This window comes from Podarcis tiliguerta (genome assembly GCF_965153285.1).
Source record: "Podarcis tiliguerta genome assembly, chromosome: 13".
NCBI classification, from domain to species: domain Eukaryota; kingdom Metazoa; phylum Chordata; class Lepidosauria; order Squamata; family Lacertidae; genus Podarcis; species Podarcis tiliguerta.
In genome coordinates this window covers 20,513,305-20,533,402 of record NC_139546.1, presented here as the reverse complement: position 1 = coordinate 20,533,402, position 20,098 = coordinate 20,513,305, and the positions used below count along the sequence as shown (strand labels likewise).

The following is a 20,098-nucleotide window of genomic DNA, read 5'->3' as shown; positions in this document are numbered from 1 at the left end:
GCAGTGGGATTTCTGGTGAAGGCAATCTGAATTCCCCAATAAAATTGAATTAAAATATGAGGAATGGGAGCAGAAATTGAGCTGTACGTGAGAATGGTGTCCAGATTTCCATATGTACATGTTTTTTTTAAAAAAGACACTTGTGTTTTTAGGCAAAGTGGAGCTGCATGGAAAACAACTTGAGATTGAACACTCAGTACCTAAAAAGCAAAGGTAATTCAGTTGTTTAATTTCTTTAAATTTTTCCATGTTGAGAAAATTCCATGTTTGCTTAAAGGAAAAGAAGAAAACCATGTTTTTAAAATTCCCCAGAGTTGTGCAGACAAAACTAGGTGTATTAGCATTTTCAATCTCTGCTCTGAAAGGAAACTATTTTGAAGAGAGCAGAAAACAAAATTGGTGGCTAATTTGATCCACCACCCCCATCCAAATTCCTAGAGTTACTTTTGCGGAGCAATCCTATGCAAGAAGCTGGTGCAAATTGGTGTAAATTAAGCTGTCATAAAGTTACACCAAATCCAAACCCTGTTTAGCAGTGGGGCTGCTGCTCTGCTTAATCCTGAACGAGGGAAAAACTTTTAAAATAGTGCTTTTACACTGTATTGCCAGATCACGTGGCTGAGCCAAATGGGTTTAGGATCCTGCCTTAAGCCCCTCTCTCTGGTCCCACCCCCACCACGCCCCTTTTGGGGAGACTTACACAAGCCTCAACTCATCCAGACTGAGCAACTTACTCTGATGTATCTTCAGCTGAGCCAGGGTTGGGGCCTTGAGCTTGACTTCTGTATCCTATGCAGCTCATCCTGGTGGATCTTGCCCATAGGATTGCCCCCTTAAAGTACCAGAGGGAAAAGAGATAAAATCAGAATTCAGTACATTCAGAGGGAATTTGAAAATTGGGAGGCAGAGGTGCTCTTCTGTAAATTTCAGGACCATTTACTGTAAATAAATACCTACTTGAACAGGCTTTCCTCTGCAATGCAACCTTTTAATGCTTTGTTTTAATTTAATTTAATGCTTTGTTTTAATGCTTTAATGTATTGGTGTTTTTTCTCATTTGCTGCCCCTCTGAATAATTCTCAAACTTTACACCTTGGTGGAGATGTAGTTATCTCATCATGCTTTAATGTGGTATTAACATATTCAATATGTGTACTTGCTGCTTGTACAATGGTTTGGTTGCCTGGATTAAAAATGGCAGATTTGGATAGGCATGGTGAAGTAAAAATCACATGGTGTGGAGGAAAGTTACAATTACTCTTCATTCCTGTGAAATCTAGGAGACACAAACATCATAATGCGCTGTTCCACCAGAATTCAGTGTGAATTTGTGTTTTCCAGGCAATTGTTTAAAAAAATAAAGGGGGTGGGATGAAATGTGAGTGTTTGTTACTATATAGTTCAATATATTCTGTTTTGTGATTCACAGCACAATTTCTCCTTCTCCTTTTGGGGAGTGTAGATATCTTGGACTTTCAAACTTTGTAGCAGAATGTGCTGATGGAGGATAACATTTCTTTTTTATGAATGACTTCCCTCAGCTCCCTCCGGATTGGAAGGCTCCCGAAATCTATTCGATAATTTATTTTATTGTAGCAACAGGCATGGGCCTTGTGTAATGGGTGATCAATAGTGCTTGTAACTGTCTTTGTGGCATGGTACACAGTGTAGCTGTGGTTTAAAATGACAATTGGGAGAAGGATTTTTGGGCAGGCAATTCTAGAATGAAACAAAGCAAAATAAACATTTGGGAGCTGGGATTGGGTGTTGGAGGGAGAGAAAAGGAACTTGATTATTCTTGTTTCCTGTTCAGCGCTTTCAAAAAAAAGCCTGTCAGTTGTGTAGAAATTTGATGATTTTGAGGAGTTGCTGATTCTCTTAAGTCTTGCTAAGTAATGCTAAGAAATCTACCATATACAAATTAATCCCTTGAAAGATTTTGTAATTCAAAGCACATTGTGGTTATATGGGTGTAAGTAGGAAGAAAAATTAAACCTGGTAGTAGACTTGAGGCAGAGAAATCAAACAGATCCCAGACAACTTATCACTGGGGTATATTTTCACCTCCATGCATCTAAACATCTGCCTTCTTAATAGTCAGTGGCCATGTTGGAGTTTTCAAAGTCTTCCTTGGAAGAGTTGATCTGACGTCATCTGTTGCATGCCAGGATTTTATTTGTGGGTTCCCTTAAAATACATTTTTAACCTTGTGCTCAGGATGTGTGATAAAGTGACTTCAATAGTTTCCCAACAGGGATTTTGCATTTCTTTCCCATAGAAGTGAGAGGAAAAATGTTGAATCTTTTGGGCAAGGTATTAAGGGCAAGAAAGGAGAGCCTGTATTTCATACCAGATCACTTTTCCATTGATAAAAATGTATGGTCTGCTAGCTTGAATTTTTACAGGGCTAGGGTGTTTTCTTTCACTTGTATCGAGACTTGATTTTCTTGTTTGGGATGATACCCAGCTAGTTAATTAAATATGATTAGCATAGTCTCAATAACTGTGAGAGTTGTTTTCCCCTTCTCTCTAAATCTGTAAAAAATGTCACCTTTTAAGTGGAAGAAAATTCTAGCCAAACAGAGGCATGCTGATCTGTATCCTTTCAGTTTATTTTTTTTTTAATGAAGTAAAACCACAGTTAAATATAAATAAAGCTTGGCTTATTTCTTGAGCCTCATTTACCAGAAGTTGCCCCAAAATACTCAGATTTGAAAGGAATGATTTCTAGGAATGATTATAATCTACACTGCCATTGACATGGCATGCCTACCATTTATAAACTCTGCCACCTGGCTATCTTAAATAGTAATTAAAACACATGCAGAATGTGCTACTGGCCTCTGTAAAAATGGTTGGTCCTGGATATATCTAAAAGGGCTTTATCTCCACCACAATTGTGAATGATTTCAGCTAGTTTTTAATGAATTGGTTGTTGCAGGATGTTATATTTTTTAAAAATGAAGCTCCACAAATACCAAGTTGAGATACCAAGCACAGTTAACATTTTCTTAATATATGAGATGCACAGATGGATAAGTAAATTTGCGATTTCTTACTTAGAAAAACTGAACTACCTACAAGTAAAGCACTTACTTAATGAGTAGTCTTGTTGGGTCTTTTTGGGACTGCAGTATCTCTACTTAATCTTGACATTCTGGTTAAAAGTTGCATTTACTTACAAGAAAGTACTCCACACTTGCAACGTGAGTGTAGATTTATATATATTTAAAAAGACTTTGTGTGTTTGGCGTGTATGTTTTCAGTTATAACTTTATTGAAAAAAGGACATGGGGGGATTTTTTTTTTTTTGGGGCAATTTTATTCCTTAAAAGTCAGCAAATTCCTTTGGTGGTGGAAAGGGTTAATTAAAACAACCTCGAAGATGTTTTAAGGACTCAAGAATGTTAAGAAATGTTTGGAGGTTAGGGGTGGGGTTGTCTCAGACTGAAAAGATTGAAGTGGATAGAGTTGGGGTAGGGTGGGGGACCAGGACAAATGTGAATGGATAAGAATGAGAGGAGGGAAAATTAAGTGAATCCATCAAGCAAACATTCCAAATATGAAAGACTGGAAGTGACTAGCATAGAGAGAATGAAATTTAGTAACTAAGGAAACAGTGATTATACCTCTGTAGTCAAAATTCTAACTAATAGGGACATGTGATAGTTTTAAGGCAGTTTTTCTACAGGTACAGCTAAGCTTTATCATTCACAAAAGTAGCACACTTATTAATTATTAGGATTTTTGTTGTTGTTTGGGGTTAAATTCTGTAGAATTATGAGAAAACTTGCTTAAGGCATCTCGTCAATACATGTGCAGTTTCTTAAGTTAGGCTCTTTTTAACAGAATGTGTGAAAGCTTAGATCCTGTAGTAGATGTGTAGTTTTCTACAAATTTAGCTGAAGATCGTGTGTCTGTGAGCTTTTTATCCTTACAACAAACAAGGAACTAACAGGGCAATCCTATGCATGCCTACTCAGAAGGAAGTCACATTGAGTTTAATGGAGCTTATTCCCAGGGTGATTGTGTGTAGAGGTTTGTAGCCTTAAGTTTAATGGGAGAATCTACAAAAAAAATTTGCTTGTTAATGTTCAGTTCCCCAACAAAAGGGTTAACTTTACACTTGTTTTGCATCAAAAGGAAAGAAAGTTGGAATCACGCTAAAAGCTTTCACTTAAATGAGCTTAAACGTACTATTTCAAAATGGTTCTGTTTTGCTTTTTGCATACCTATTTTGGTAGATTTACCTGTTTGGTATTGCTTCATATATTTTTTTGGTTACAGGCAACAGTGTCTTTCCTAGTGAATTGTTGGGGGTATAAAAGTAAGCTCATAAAATGAAACGGGTATTAGGGACAGGAAAGGCAGAAATGACATGTAGACTTAAAATCTCCTTTGCAATACAGTGGTACCTCGAGTTACATACGCTTCAGGTTACAGACTCCGCTAACCCAGAAATAGTACCTCGGGTTAAGAACTTTGCTTCAGGATGAGAACAAAAATCGTGCTCCAGTGGCACAGTGGCAGCAGGAGGCCCCATTAGCTAAAGTGGTGCTTCAGGTTAAGAACAGTTTCATGTTAAGAACGGACCTCCAGAATGAATTAAGTACTTAACCTGAGGTACCACTGTATTGACTGATTTCCAATCCAGGAACTGTTCATAGAGTTAAAGATGTGCCCCCAAAGTAGCCCCACTTAGAGGCAATAAAAATGGGAAAAGGTTGGTGTGAACAGTTACCCCTAAGTGGCTAGAGAGACAACATGTGACAGGGAAAGTTTCACGTTTCGCTTCATTGCTGGATCGCTTCTATTGATCCCATGCTTCATACTTTTTCTGCATGACACACTGCTAATTCACATGAGGGAGATCCCATGGATCAAGAAAAGTATGTCTTGTCTTCAGCTTGGACCTGGTACCTTTTGAGTAATGTGAATTAATTGGATCTTCCTGGTTGAAATTTTTAAAGTTAGAGAGGCACAGGCAGTCCAAACCTATGCATTTTACTCAGAGGTAAGTCCCAATAGGGCTAAGTCTCAGGGAAAGTGCAGCCTTAGGAGAATTATAAGCACCTATTTAGTTCTTACCAGTTTCAGCTGAAGAGGGAACAAGGGGGCAGTTTTTCACTGTTCATATTTTACATAAAGGAAAAATAGAAGTTTTAGGAGAATTCACAAGTAATTCTTGTTTTGCATTTGCAGGGAAACATACCTCAAATGATAAATGCCATTCTTCCCAAGCCCCTTTTTATGCATTCATTTCCCCTCAAACTTCCCAAAATACCCAGAAAAATGGATGCTTTTCAGAATTGTGGCAGCAAACAGTTGAGAAAGTTTGGAAAGTGGAAGAGATTCTTGGAAAAAATAAGACAAATTTAGCATTTAAAAATCCCAAGCACCTAAGATAGAGAATCAACTCCCAAGACCCCTTATAGGAGGTTCTGTTTATTGGTAGCTAATAACTAGCCTGCTCAGCAGATACATGCTGACTTTATGAGTTGAATGCGTTTCCCTTGGTGACACCACGAAATATTTCTTAAGTCTCAATTCCTATGCACACTTACCTGGGAGTCAGCCCCACTGAGCATAGTGGGGCTTGCCTCCAAGGAAATGTGCAGGTTTACAAATACAGATTGCATGGCATGCCCTATTAAATTTAGTGAACTTTTGTGGGGGGTTTTTTTAAAGGCAGGGGGAAGCATTGGTGGGAAAGTTCAGAGTTTCCTGAGAGGGTAGTGACACTTGCAACAAAGCAGCAAATATTTGCTTTAGAAGATGCGTAGAAGGATAATTGGTTCTAGAAGTTGTGATACCTATGAGTTGTCGCCCTCTAAAAAGATGGCATGCTAAAGATTTGGGAGAAGAAAGTGCAGCTTCTTAGTTGTACAGTGGTACCTTGGGTTAAGTACTTAATTGGTTCCGGAGGTCCGTTCTTAACCTGAAACTGTTCTTAACCTGAAGCACCACTTTAGCTAATGGGGCCTCCTGCTGCCGCTGCGCGATTTCTGTTCTCATCCTGAAGCAAAGTTCTTAACCCGAGGTACTATTTCTGGGTTAGTGGAGTCTGTAACCTGAGGTGTATGTAACCTGAAGCATATGTAACCCAAGGTACCACTGTAATTTGTTTTCAACTTTACACCACGTACTGTATAGTTAAATGGCAGTGTCCATGATTCCTGGGGTCTAAGATGCTGCATTTATGAAGAGAGGAAGGTACTTGTGAATATTGGTGAGGCAGAACTTTGAAAACCAGGATCCATTACCAGGGGAATTGTGCCCTTTTCTTTTTGAGCAGTCTATTCCCCCACATTGCAGTTTGCTGCTTGAGAAACATTAGCCCCATGTCTTCCCTTTGGGTTCACGGCATTTCCCAAATGGTTCTTTGGGTCCTGTTGTCATGTGCAGTTCTCTGCATATTTGAGGACCTCTGACTTAGACTAGGCCAGGATGATGGTTTGGGTTTGGATGTGTGGGTATTCCTACCACAAGCCAGTGCGTATTTAGCTAGGAGTAAACCTTGTTTGTGGACGCGGGTGGCACTGTGATCTAAACCACAGAGCCTAGGGCTTGCCGATCAGAAGGTTGGCGGTTTGAATCCCTGCGACAGGGTGAGCTCCCGTTGCTCGGTCCCAGCTCCTGCCCACCTAGCAGTTCGAAAGCAGGTCAAAGTGCAAGTAGATAAATAGGTACCACTCCGGTGGGAAGGTAAACGGCGTTTCCGTGTGCTGCTCTGGTTCGCCAGAAGCTGCTTAGTCTTGCTGGCCACATGAACTGGAAACTGTCTGCGGACAAACGCTGGCTCCCTCGACCTATAGAGCGAGGTAAGCGTACAACCCCAGAGTCATCTCCGACTGGACCTAACGGTCAGGGGTACCTTTACCTTTAAACCTCATTTTACTTAGTCGGATGCAGTTCTGAGTAAACAATTTGGTATTGTGTTTTGGGGTAGGGTTCAGCTGTAGCAGCCCAGTTGTGTAACAAATAGGACATCCCTTTCATCCCCTCCCCAGTAGCAGGGAAGCAGAATACCATCATAATGGGATTATAAATAACAGAACCTGCTATTCCCAAGGAAGATAGTACAGTGGTACCTCGGGTTACAGACGCTTCAGGTTAGAGACGCTTCAGGTTACAGACTCTGCTAACCCAGAAATAACACCTTGCGTTAAGAATTTTACCTCAGGATGAGAACAGAAATCGTGCGCCAGCAGCGCAGCAGCACCAGGAGGCCCCATTAGCTAAAGTGGTACCTCAGGTTAAGAACAGTTTCAGGTTAAGAACACATCTCCAGAATGAATTAAGTTCTTAACCCGAGGTACCACTGTAGTGAATTAGTGAACTAGACGACCCACAGGGTCCCTTCCAACTCTAATTCTATGATGTATTGGTGGTGTTTTTGCCATTCTGTGGGATGAGCAGTGTCTATTTATCTGAACCTCAGTGTCCCCTTTTCTTATTGCTTGTCTTAATACTTGAGTTTTGTTTTGAAGGCTGTGGATCTGCTAGGAGAAGGTGGGCAACTTGTTTGGCCCCCAAGATCATTCATGTGTTCTCAGCTTCAATTCCAGAATCTCTTAGTGTTGCTGAGAGAAAGTCCCCCATCTGAGACCATGGAGAGATGTGGCCAGTCATTTTAGACCATCATGGACCAGTGCTGTGACTCATAGATATAAGGCCCTCTTCCTACATTAAAGTGGTGGTGGTCCTATTTTATGAAGTTCTGGTGGGAAATGTGAGGTTTCAGGAATTCAGGAAAGGGTATGGAAACCAAGCCTTTTGGGGAACGGTTGAGGGAATTGGGTATGTTTAGCCTGGTAAAGAGGAGACTGAGAGGAGATACGATAGCCATCTTCAAATATCAAAATGGCTGTGGAGGGTAGGATCTGAATCGGTGGACTCTCCTTCCTTGGAGGTTTTTAAGCAGAGGTTAGGCGGCCATCTGCCATGGATGCTTTCATTGAGATTCCTGCATTGCAGGAGGTTGGACTAGATGACCCTTGGGACCGCTTCAAACGCTACATTTCCGTGCTCTCTAATGCTGCATTCTTTGGTGTATTAGAGCAAGAGAAAAAGTTAGGATTCTATCCCAAGTGATGCAAAGGAGATCCACTTTCCTTTCAGCCGAGTGCTTAAGAACATCTTCATTAATATCACTTTTTTGAAGTCTGTAGTCAAAGGTGTTTAAAAACCTCTGCTGGACGCTTGATTAATGGAACAATCCAACTAAGAAGATTCAGATTTAAGAACGGGTTTATATCAGTTTATGCCTCAGCAGCTAGTAAGACATTCGATGTACACACAGGCTTCGTATATACAGCATGCCTTGGTTCTCAAACTTAATCCGTTCTGGAAGTCCGTTCGACTTCTGAAAATGTTCGAAAACCAAGGCACTGCTTCCGGTTGGCTGCAGGAGCTTCCTTCAGCCAATCGGAAGCCGCATCAGACGTTCGGCTTCCAAAAAACGTTCGCAAACCGGAACGCTCACTTCCAGGTTTGCAGTGTTTGGGAGCCAAAACATTCAAGTCGCAAGGCGTTCGACAACCAAGGTACGACTGTATGTGTAAAGCACCTTTAAAGCACATTGCTTTCCTTCAAAGAATCCCGGGAACCATAGTATACCCCTCGCAAAACTACAATTCGCAACACTTAATGAGCTATAGGATTCTTTGGAGCAAAACAAAGTTCTTTAAATGCATGGTGTGAATGCAGAACATGTCACCATTAAATCTCTGGGATTTAATTTCATTTATTTCACTGGGACTTAGGCATGTTTTTCATGAAAGATGAATTGAAGACAAATATTTTGTCTAGATCTAAATAGACATTTCTTTTTCTGCGGCTTTTGCTGATCCCACTTCCCAACTAATGCAGAATACGTATGTATGACAAAATTGCCTCCTGACAATCTTAGGAAAGAAGTTGAATCAAAAACATGTTTTGTCTTGATCCAGCCTTGCGTTGAACCTTCCAGAAGACTAACTCAGCTTGTGCAAATTCACTGACTTTGGGCTGGGGGAAAAAGTTTACATGAACCTGTACAAGATTGGTTGGAAGCCAATAAGATACAGAATCGCCTTGAGGAATCTTGAGAGTCAGATTCCTGCTATTTGCATAGTCTCGGGCGAGTCACTATTTCTCATTCTGAGATCCCCATCAGCAAAATAGAAATAATTCTGACTTACCTCTAAGGAGAATTACGAGAACACAAACAAGAGTAAGACTCTAGAGAGCTGGCCAGTTAGAGAGCTAGATAGCCCAATGGTTAAAAGATGGTTGTAGAAGAATGGTGGTTCTGAGGGTTGTGGCTTTAGTAAGTAAATTAACAAAAAGGCAGATCTTTCAAACATCTCTCCTTTCCACTGAGAGGTGGTGCATGAGGTTTACTGGTAAAAAAATTCCAGCATACAGTGGTACCTCGGGTTAAGTACTTAATTCATTCTGGAGGTCTGTTCTTAACCTGAAACTAATTTCAGCTAATTTAGCTAATGGGGCCTCCTGCTGCTGCCGTGCCGCCGGAGCACAATTTCTGTTCTCATCCTGAAGCAAAGTTCTTAACCTGAAGCACTATTTCTGGGTTAGCGGAGTATGTAACCTGAAGCGTATGTAACCCGAGGTACCACTGTGGTTGAGTTATACATAATTTTATGTCTGAGGAGTGTGTTGAATATCACAGGTTAAGCTTTTTGTTCACGTATATTCTTTTGATCCATTATACCATATATGTACATAGAATTGGTCTATTAACATTAAAAAGGAAAGGAGGAAAGAGAGACAAATATGTGAGAGTAGTATTAGAAACTCAGATATATGAGCTAGGTGCCAAATGGCTCCTTAAACCAAGGTTGGAGTCGTCAAAACGGAAAGCCTAGTTTCCATTTTGGGGCAAGACGGCGCTAAAGTCTTATTTTTCAAATGATGGACTGACTGTGATTGATTCTCAGTTACACATCTGGCTAGTTCTGATGACAACCTTGAGCTAGGTTAAGAGCTTTGAGAACTTAAAGAAGAAAAGTCGCTCGATCCAGGGACCGTCCACATACATATTGGCCTATTCCGACCTCTTTTTCTTAATGGTGACAACTCCTGCTCACGCTGCACAGAAAAAGCAATGTGGTCCCTGAAATTCATTCTGATTGTGCGAATAAAACATAACTGGTTGAATTCTACAGAAGGGGGTATTAGTATGTGAAAACACTCCAGATCCAATGATCCTGGTACCCAGACATCTTCACTTGGTCAGAAGTGGTCTAAAGCCAGGTGCAAAATGCACCTGGTGCGTGGTTAATTTTGAACACCTGAATACTAAAAAAGAGGAGGAGGCAAGGAAAAGAGAGGGTGGAAAAATTAGAGCTATTCCTGTTAGTACCAGGGCTAGTGACCCAAAGGTGTGCAGTGTACCAAGCAGAGTGGATAAAAATCAATGATTATTATTATTTTTTAAATCAGATTTTTCAGATTTAAATCAGATTATTTTTAATTTAAATCGGATTTTAAAAATGGAATGCTTTTGGAGGAAACATCTTTCTAAAGATAGTTTTCTATTTAAGTTACATTCTACTCCAAAGGTTATTCATCAGGAAATACGGATTTGTTTTAAGTTTTTCATGTGTGCGAAAACTCCGTCTAATTTTTTTTTTTTAAATCGTTTAACCACATAATCAGTTAACAAACATGGATACATATGCTATAATGTTATTGTTTTAGTTAAATAAATTGTTTAAATTTTTATTCACGAAATGATTATTTTTCTCCTTCCAATAAAGCACAGCTGAAAAGTTGTCCAAATATAAACAGTTAACTTATTAAACCTCACAATAATTTCATAATTATCTGTCTATGTATTTCTAATAGTATAACCAAATCAGTAATTTTTGATATAACTGTAAAAAAAAACCTACTCTAAAAATTTATTATTCCAAAAACGAAACCTTCATCTGGTTGTAAATATTAAGATTATACCAGCAAGAATGAGTCTTTCTGTAAAAAAATGATTTAAATCAAGTCTTTCTGACTAGTGATTTAAATCAATTTGATTTAAATCAGATCCACCCTGGACCAAGTGAGGATGGGCAGTCTTAACAATTGTGTCTGAGCCGCGTTGTTCAGACTGAAGAGCCAGCTCAAAGCCAGCAGCTTTATAACACCTGGTGGAATCCTATTGGCTCCTAGTGTCGCCTGATTTTGCTGATCTGGTAGGTACAGAGACTGTGGCCGAGATAGGTGCCCAGGTCCTGTTGCTAGAATTCTGTTTGGGACCCCTTGTCTCTCACACAAGCCAAATTCAGCTGTCTCTGGGTTTATTTTGTTAAAGGATCCTATCAGCGACCCTGCCCCCTTCCATCCAAGCACATAGGTCCAGGTTCCTGTAAGGAAGGGATGCGGGTGGCGCTGTGGTCTAAACTACTGAGCCTCTTGGGCTTGCCGATGGGAAGGTCGGCGGTTTGAATCCCGGCAATGGAGTGAGCTCCTGTTGCTCTGTCCCAGCTCCTGCCAACCTAGCAGTTCGAAAGCACGCCAGTGCAAGTGGATAAATAGGTACCGCTGTGGAGGGAAGGTAAACGGTGTTTCCATGCGCTCTGGCACTCGTCACGGTCCTCCGACGCCAGTAGCGGTTTAGTCATGCTGGCCACTTGACCTCCCGTAAAGCTGTCTGTGGACAAACGCTGGCTCCCTTGGCCTGAAAGCAAGATGAGCGCCGCAATCCCGTAGTCGCCTTTGACTGGACTTAACTGTTCAGGGGTCCTTTTACCTTTATGCAAGGCTAGCATTCAGTGAGTGTACACACACAGTTTGCTTCTTGCCTGACCACAATAAGTAGAAATTAATGACTTCAGTTAAGCATTCTAAACTCAAAATGATTTTGAAAAATTTTAAGGAGTTGCCAGTCACCAGGACAAATAGATGTGCAGGTGTTAAGTCTTGTCTGCAGTCATCCATATGACATCGAAACAGATTTGCAAAGCTTTTTCCATTACAGTTTCAGCTCACATTCACAGGGCTCAGAGCCTTAAGATCATTTTTCCATAGTGTCTGCTGTGACTGAGACAGACGGAGATTACTGCACTATTGTCAATAAATGATATGAATGGGGAGCATACATTATTGACTTAGGAAGCCTAGCCCTGGACAAAGTTTGAGATCGCCAATGTAGAGCTTGGGACACAGTCTCTGCAAGTTTGTGTACACAGAGCTGCAAAATCTGAGAACAGTAGAAGTGAAGTCCCCCCTGGGTTTACTCTTTCTGGGTAGTTTTCCACTATCCAACAAGTTGAGAATAGCTAGAAGCCAAAGGAACACAACTCCCAAACAGATTTTCAGATCAATTAAGATGTATTGCTTGGATTCAAAGCCACGTTCATTCAGCCCAGCTGAATAAGACTTCTGGGTTGCATTGCCTATCTATCAGCATATTTTTTAAAGTAAATTAAAAGTATTTAAAGTAATTAAAGTAATTAAATGTATAAACAGGTGACGGGGGAAAAGAAAAGAGCAATTTGTTTGCAAAGAGAGAGAAAAGAGTAAGTTATCACAATCGGTAAAGAAGACACTTATGTAATGTATTAAGTAATAATAAAACATATAAAGAGGGAAAGGATATGCGGTTTATAATTACAAAGCATAAGGTAAAGGTAAAGGTACCCCTGCCCGTACGGGCCAGTCTTGACAGACTCTAGGGTTGTGCGCCCATCTCACTTAAGAGGCTGAGGGCCAGCGCTGTCTGGAGACACTTCCGGGTCACGTGGCCAGCGTGACATCGCTGCTCTGGCGAGCCAGAGCCGCACACGGAAACGCCGTTTACCTTCCCGCCAGTAAGCGGTCCCTATTTATCTACTTGCACCCGGAGGTGCTTTCGAACTGCTAGGTTGGCAGGCACTGGGACCGAACAGTGGGAGCGCACCCCGCCGCGGGGATTCGAACCGCCGACCTTCCGATCGGCAAGCCCTAGGCACTGAGGCTTTAACCCACAGCGCCACCCGTGTCCCATTACAAAGCATACCATGGCCTAAATACAAACAACCGCAAGTTTTTATTTCAAAAAAATAAATACAAAGCATTATATAGCATTTATAAACAACTTAATGTTTTTTAAACCTCTAAGCAGTGTACAGTTAAAAAAAAATTGATATTGTTAAAACAGAAATGCAGCCCAAAACCAATAAAACTGCAGTATAAAAGAGCATATAAAATCAAATAAAACAGGAAGTCATGGGCCACAAACACATAAAATAGTGTCCAGTCTGATGGGTCAGGGAAAGTGAAGACATTAAAAGCAACTTGTGGTTGCTGGTTCACTTATGGCAGAGACGGAAGGGCATTTCAAAATACAGGGGCAATAGGAGAAAACACCCATTTTCAGCTCACTGCCCTGTGATACTCAGTAGGGTGTGATGTCAGGAGTAAAAAATCCCCCGATCTAAGTGATCTTACAAGTGCAGGTGGTCTTTCGGGCAGTCTAGTTCCCAAGTTTTTCAGGGCTTTTATATGTTAATATAAAAGACCTTGGACATGGCCTGGAAAGTGTTTGGGTATTGAATTTTATCCATACAGCCCAGATAGCAAACTTAGAACTTCATGAGAAGCTGTCTCAATTGGTGAGCAAGGCAACTGCTTACAGCATGAGAGCAAGTGGGGAAATACGTAAAGCGTCACAAATGGATAAGTCAATCGATGTTCAATGCGCCCACCCAAATGTACACACCAGAGTCTTAGTTGGCCAGTCACAACTAACTGCTTCCCAGAAGGGCAGGATTTCTTGAATCCTGACAAGACAGAAGTACTGTTTTTGGGGGACAGGAGGCGGGCAGGTGTGGAGGATTCCCTGGTCCTGAATGGGGTAACTGTGCCCCTGAAGGACCAGGTACGCCGCCTGGGAGTCATTTTGGACTCACAGCTGTCCATGGAGGCACAAGTCAAATCTGTGTCCAGGGCAGCTGTTTACCAGCTCCATCTGGTACGCAGGCTGAGACCCTATCTGCCTACGGACTGTCTCGCCAGAGTGGTGCATGCTCTAGTTATCTCTCGCTTGGACTACTGCAATGCGCTCTACGTGGGGCTACCTTTGAAGGTGACCCAGAAACTACAACTAATCCAGAACGCAGCAGCTAGACTGGTGACTGTGAGCGGCAGCCGAGACCACATAACACCGGTCTTGAAAGACCTACATTGGCTCCCAGTACGTTTCCAAGCACAATTCAAAGTGTTGGTGCTGACCTTTCAAGCCCTAAACGGCCTCGGTCCAGTATATTTGAAGGAGCGTCTCCACCCCCATTGTTCTACCCGGACACTGAGGTCCAGCACCGAGGGCCTTCTGGCAGTTCCCTCACTGCGAGAAACCAAGTTACAGGGAACCAGGCAGAGGGCTTTCTTGGTAGTGGCACCCTCCCTGTGGAATGCCCTCCCACCAGATGTCAAAGAGAACAACAACTACCAGACTTTTAGAAGACATCTGAAGGCAGGGAAGCTTTTAATGTTAGATGTATTACAGTATTTTAATATTTTGTTGGAAGCCGCCCAGAGTGGCTGGGGAGGCCCAGCCAGATGGGCGGGGTATAAATAAATTTATTATTATTATTATTATTATTATTATTATTATTATTATTATTAATTCCTCATCCGGAGTATGGTGATAAGTCAGATGTGGATTTTTCTTTTCCCCATTATTGCAATTAATAGGTTTAGATTTAGGTTGGCAGATAGTTTGACTGTTGCTGTCTTATAATGTAGCCCAGCAGATGCAGTTTTGGATGTGGGCCTGGAAGGTTCGGTTTTCAGCCCTCAAGCATCTCCAGATCGTCAGTCTAAAACGGGCTCCTATCACATGTTAGCCTTTGTGGGGTAATCCCAAAATCTCGATTCAAAGGTAACATAAATGAATACATTTATTTGTTTTGACGATAAGTAATAACAAAACCCCAGGTTTTGCCAAGGTAAGGAGTAGCAGCAATATATACAAGGGTCCATAAAACTGCTCACTACGTTTGTTTTAAAAAATAAGTCTGAAAGAAATATGTAGTTGTGAAAGCAATTAAAACCACTGTTCTGGTGCTTTTTTTCTTTCCTTACAGAAACTGCATTTGCTAATTTAAAAAATCAGCTTTTTGTTGATCTGAGCAGTAGTTCATATTCAGTTTCACTTTCTTGTAGAGCAGTCAACAGCACACAAGAGAGAGATCCTCTACTTCCCAAGAAAGCTGAAAATAGGAGCTCATATCTCAAACTTCCTAAATGGACCATTGTAGTGGGGTAGGAAGGCTGAGAATAATGCCAATATATTTCACATCTGTCAACCAGTGCATCCCTTTGGTTTCAGGTAGTACATGGGTAGATGAATCTAAAGAGCCCTGGACACAAATTGTCACGGCCCTCTAGCAGTTATGGTGGCTCTCATTTACCAGAAGTAATGTATTTAGCATTAACTCTGGATGTTAGAGGCGGGTGGCGCTGTGGTCTAAACCACTGAGCCTAGGGCTTGCCGATTGGAATGTCGGTGGTTCGGATCCCTGTGATGGGGTGAGCTCCCGTTGCTCAGTCCCTGCTCCTGCCAACCTAGCAGTTTGAAAGCACCTCAAAGTGTAAGTAGATAAATAGGTACCTCTCTGGCAGGAAGGTAAACGGCTTTTCCGTGTGCTGCTCTGGTTTCACCAGAAGTGGCTTAGTCACGCTGGCCACATGACCCAGAAAACTGTCTGTGGACAAATGTCGGCTCCCTCGGCCTGTAAACCAAGATGAGCGCCACAACCCCAGAGTCATTCGCGACTGGACTTAACTGTCAGGGGTCCTTTACCTTTACTTTTAAGCCTTGGTGCTCAGATGTTTTGGCTCCTGAACGCCGCAAACCCGGAAGTGACTGTTCTAGTTTGTGGACGTTCTTTGGAACCCAAACATCCGATGGAGCTTCCGCCGCTTCTGATTGGCTGCAGGAGCTTCCTGCAGCCAATCAGAAGTCGTGCTTTGGTTTCTGAACGTTTTGGAAGTCAAACGGACTTCTGGAATGGATACCGTTCGACTTCCAAGGTACGACTGTACTTGATTTTGACCAAACTAAGTCTTCTGAAGTATATTTTGCTCTAGGAACTTTAAAAAACAACCACCAGTGGCCTAGTGCCTAGGTGGGATACCTGTGGCCTGTAGATGTTGGACATATCCAATAATCTTTGTCTGTGCTGCCTGGGAATGATGGAAACTGGTGCCCAACAGTACTGGAATGGCTACAGGCTGCCCATCCCCGCCCTGTGGTGGTTAATGGAGCTAGAGCGAGGATGGGGCCCTGTTGGTTTTTTAAGTCTGGATGAAACCTTCCTTGGAGGGGTGACTCATGGGTGCTGAAACTGACTCATCTCGAAAGAAAGTGCTGAGAAACACCGTGGCAGTTTCTCAAATCTTCAGACATTACCTTGGGCGTTGGCCTCAGCTGACTGTCTGTGGCGAAGCTGGCAGGGGACCGCGTCTCAAGTTGCCTTGAGAAGAGTCTTTTTTGGCATTCTCTTGTAGGGATGAGCACTCCAGGAGACAGGGTGTGGGGTGTGAAGGTGGGCAGCTCATCATCACTGACGACCAAGGCGCTAGCCAGTAGATTCCTGCGATGGTTGCTCAACTCTATCCCAGGGAGCGCTTCCTGATCGCAACAGCCTCATTATACAGTCATACCTTGGAAGTTGAACGGAATCCGTTCCGGAAGTCCGTTCAACTTCTAAAATGTTCAGAAACCAAAGCGCGGCCTCAGATTGGCTGCAGGAAGGTCCTGCAGCCAATCGGAAGCCCCGTTGGACGTCCAGCTTCCAAAGAACGTTTGCAAACCGGAACACTCACTTCTGGGTGTGCGGCATTTGGGAACCAAAACGTCCAAGTACCAAGGCGTTTGACAACCAAGGTATGACTGTACAGTGGTACCTCGGGTTACATACGCTTCAGGTTACAGACTCCGCCAACCCAGAAAGATTACCTCGGGTTAAGAACTTTGCTTCAGGATGAGAACAGAAATCGTGCTCCGACGGAGCGGCAGCAGCAGGAGGCCCCATTAAAGTGGTGCTTCAGGTTAAGAACAGTTTCAGGTTAAGAACGGACCTCTGGAACGAATTAAGTACTTAACCTGAGGTACCACTGTATAGGGGAAAAAATCTCCATTTCCTCGGCCATTGTGCATTGCCATTTTGGTGCTCGAAAAAGGCAAGGAAGCTTTCTTGAGGAACGTCGCATGGACGCCGTGCTACAAACAAGCAACGACCATCCACAAACGTACAACGCCACAAATGTCTCCCTATGTGGAGCATGTTGTGAATGGCTAAAGCCAAACTCAGGCAGCCAGGAATGTTCATCACCCATTATTTTAGCCTTGCAGCTGACCACACGTGGTTTTCCGCATCTCACAGAAATGTGGTGGTGGTGAGAAAGCATCCCATCTGCTCTGGGTTGGCTTGAGTGGTAGATCTTGCCCAGAAGAAGAAACACCCTGGGTGACTGGCTAATGGCTACGCCCCATCATCTGATCCCGTCCGTGCAGTGAATTATTGTCACCTTGTAACATAGCCTTTTGGGATCAGCTGTCAGACCACCAGTATTCATTTCAACCCTGGGACCGCAGCTTGGACTGGCGATTTTCAATCAGCGTGCAAAATGTGCTTTTCCACCGGTCTGCATTGTTTCCTACTAGGAGACGCAGACCATCGGTCCACCCCTCTTCTGGTTTTGCTCCCCAACCACGCTGTAGCACCCACCTCTTCAGGCCTTTGTGATGTGTCTCCCCCCCCCCCCCAGATCTCCTTCATCTCCTTGCCCTGCTTCTGTCCTGTGGATTTCCATCGTGCGCTTGTGAAATTCCGACTTAATTCATAAAAGTCCAGTGACTTGGAAGAACGAAGGCAACCACAGCAGGCAAAGCTCAAGTTTGTTTTTTAAAATGGAGGTGAGGAGGAGGAGGAGGAGGGTACCCCAAGAGCCCTTTTGCTCTTTCAGGAAACGGGTCATTTGTTTTATTGCAGCTGAAACTTGAGAGCCATGACATGATCAGGAACGAAGTGAATTAGCTGCATTTACGGCACATCGAGGTGGGCACAGTGGATCTGAAATACAGTGGTACCTTGGGTTACATACGCTTCAGGTTACATACGCTTCAGGTTACAGACTCCGCTAACCCAGAAATAGTACCTCGGGTTAAGAACTTTGCTTCAGGATGAGAACAGAAATTGTGCTATGGAGGCGTGGCAGCAGCAGGAGGCCCCATTAGCCAAAGTGGTGCTTCAGGTTAAGAACAGTTTCAGGTTAAGAACGTACCTCCAGAACGAATTAAGTACTTAACCCGAGGTACCACTGTAATACACAGTGGTGGCAGAAACAAAAATGGGAGGGAAGGTCTTGTTGCAGATTCACTTTAAGTAAGTAGCAAAGCAATTGTGTGCATGTGTTCTCGTGTCAACCTGGCTGGCTGCAAAGTTATAAGTGAAACTCAGCCTTCCCAAAAAGGGACGCGGGTGGCGCTGTGGGTTAAAGCCTCAGCGCCTAGGGCTTGCCGATCGAAAGGTCGGCGGTTCGAATCCCTGCGGCGGGGTGCGCTCCCGCTGTTCGGTCCCAGCGCCTGCCAACCTAGCAGTTCGAAAGCACTCCCGGGTGCAAGTAGATAAATAGGGACCGCTTACTAGCGGGAAGGTAAACGGCGTTTCCGTGTGCAGCTCTGGCTCGCCAGAGCAGCGATGTCACGCTGGCCACGTGACCCGGAAGTGTCTTCGGACAGCACTGGCCCTCGGCCTCTTTGAGTGAGATGGGCGCACAACCCTAGAGTCTGTCAAGACTGGCCCGTACGGGCAGGGGTACCTTTACCTTTACCTTACAGCCTTCCCAAACCTGCAAACTAAAGTCCGTTTGCAGAAAATAGATTTGGTGTGTGCAGATTTGCTGTTCTAGATGTGCAAAAAGGATGGCAGTGTGTAGAGGGGCTGGGATTAACCCAACCAGGAAGCTGCCAACGCTTCATCCCATTTGTATTCTTGTGTGGAAGCCCTCCCTTACCTTTGTTGCCTGATTAAGGAAGTGTGTGTTGATGGTTAAAACCCTTTTGGCATGCCGGCTTTTTCATAGTGGTCTTCACGTTTTGGCAAGTCTTGGTGGCCTTCCAAAATTTATGTTAACAGCGGCCGGCCAGTTTTGCTCTGGGGATCAGTGGTGCTCAGAGACACCCCCCCCCCCAAAGACCAGAGCAACTGACGAGGAAACCTCTAAGCTTGGGGAAATGTGGGTGGGTGGGTTGCCACCAGTGTTCAAAATTAGCGGGGTGCCAGGTCCGTTTTGCGACTGGCAACGGGTCCAGTTGCGACCAGGGAAGATCTCTGTATGCTAGTCTGGCTACCGGGGAAAGCAAAAGGTCACTTAGAAGAAGGATCTGACATATTTTCCCTGAAGCTTGAATTCTTTTTTTATCGTAGATTGTTTTATTGGATGTTTTAACGTGTTGTAAACCGCTTTGAGATTTTTTTTTCTCTTTAAAACGTTCGGCTGCCGAACGTTGAAAACCCGGAAGTGAGTGTTCTGGTTTTTGAACGTTTTTTGGAAGCTGAATGTCCAGCACGGCTTCTGCGGCTTTCGATTGAGTCCAGGAAGCCCCTGCAGCCAATCAGAAGCTGCGCCTTGATGTTTGAATGGTTCCGGGAGTCGAACGGACTCCCGGAATGGATTAAGTTTGACAACCAAGGTACAACTGCAAAGCGGTAAAATCATCATCATCATCATCATCATCATCATCATCAACATCAACTGCAACAAAAGGCACCTAGACATTCTGTTGTGGCTACCGTAACCTAGGTTTAAGGTAAAGGTAAAGGGACCCCTGACTATTAGGTCCAGTCGTGACCGACTCTGGGGTTGCGGTGCTCATCTCGCTTTATTGGCCGAGGGAGCTGGAGTACAGCTTCCGGGTCATGTGGCCAGCATGACTAAGCTGCTTCTGGCGAACCAGAGCAGCACACGGAAACGCCGTTTACCTTCCCGCTGGAGCGGTACCTATTTATCTATTTGCACTTTGACGTGCTTTCGAACTGCTAGGTTGGCAGGAGCAGGGACCGAGCAACGGGAGCTCACCCCGTCGCGGGGATTCGAACTGCCGACGTTC

The 20,098-nt window shown here is 43.4% G+C and overlaps 2 protein-coding genes and 1 long non-coding RNA gene across 5 annotated transcripts in view; 2 read left to right on the top strand and 1 right to left on the bottom strand.

Moving 5' to 3' along the window:
* The window catches only part of GIP (gastric inhibitory polypeptide), a gene marked incomplete at its 3' end in the record, with an annotated part of 29,923 nt that extends 29,091 nt beyond the window's left edge, over window positions 1–832 (bottom strand). The window contains exon 1 of the mRNA XM_083408459.1: window positions 735–832. Coding sequence (XP_083264585.1) covers window positions 735–802 — 68 coding nt within the window. The 5' untranslated portion in view covers window positions 803–832. The remainder of the gene's footprint in view (window positions 1–734) is intronic.
* The window catches only part of LOC310661893, a 157,289-nt gene that overhangs the window by 81,655 nt on the left and 55,536 nt on the right, over window positions 1–20,098 (top strand). The gene's annotated exons all lie outside the window — the stretch shown is intronic.
* IGF2BP1 (insulin like growth factor 2 mRNA binding protein 1) overlaps window positions 1–20,098 on the top strand; it is a 61,850-nt gene that overhangs the window by 2,198 nt on the left and 39,554 nt on the right. For all 3 annotated transcript variants that reach the window (XM_083408403.1, XM_083408402.1, XM_083408404.1), the window contains exon 2: window positions 153–213. In XM_083408403.1, the coding sequence (XP_083264529.1) occupies window positions 153–213 (61 nt within the window). The remainder of the gene's footprint in view (window positions 1–152; window positions 214–20,098) is intronic.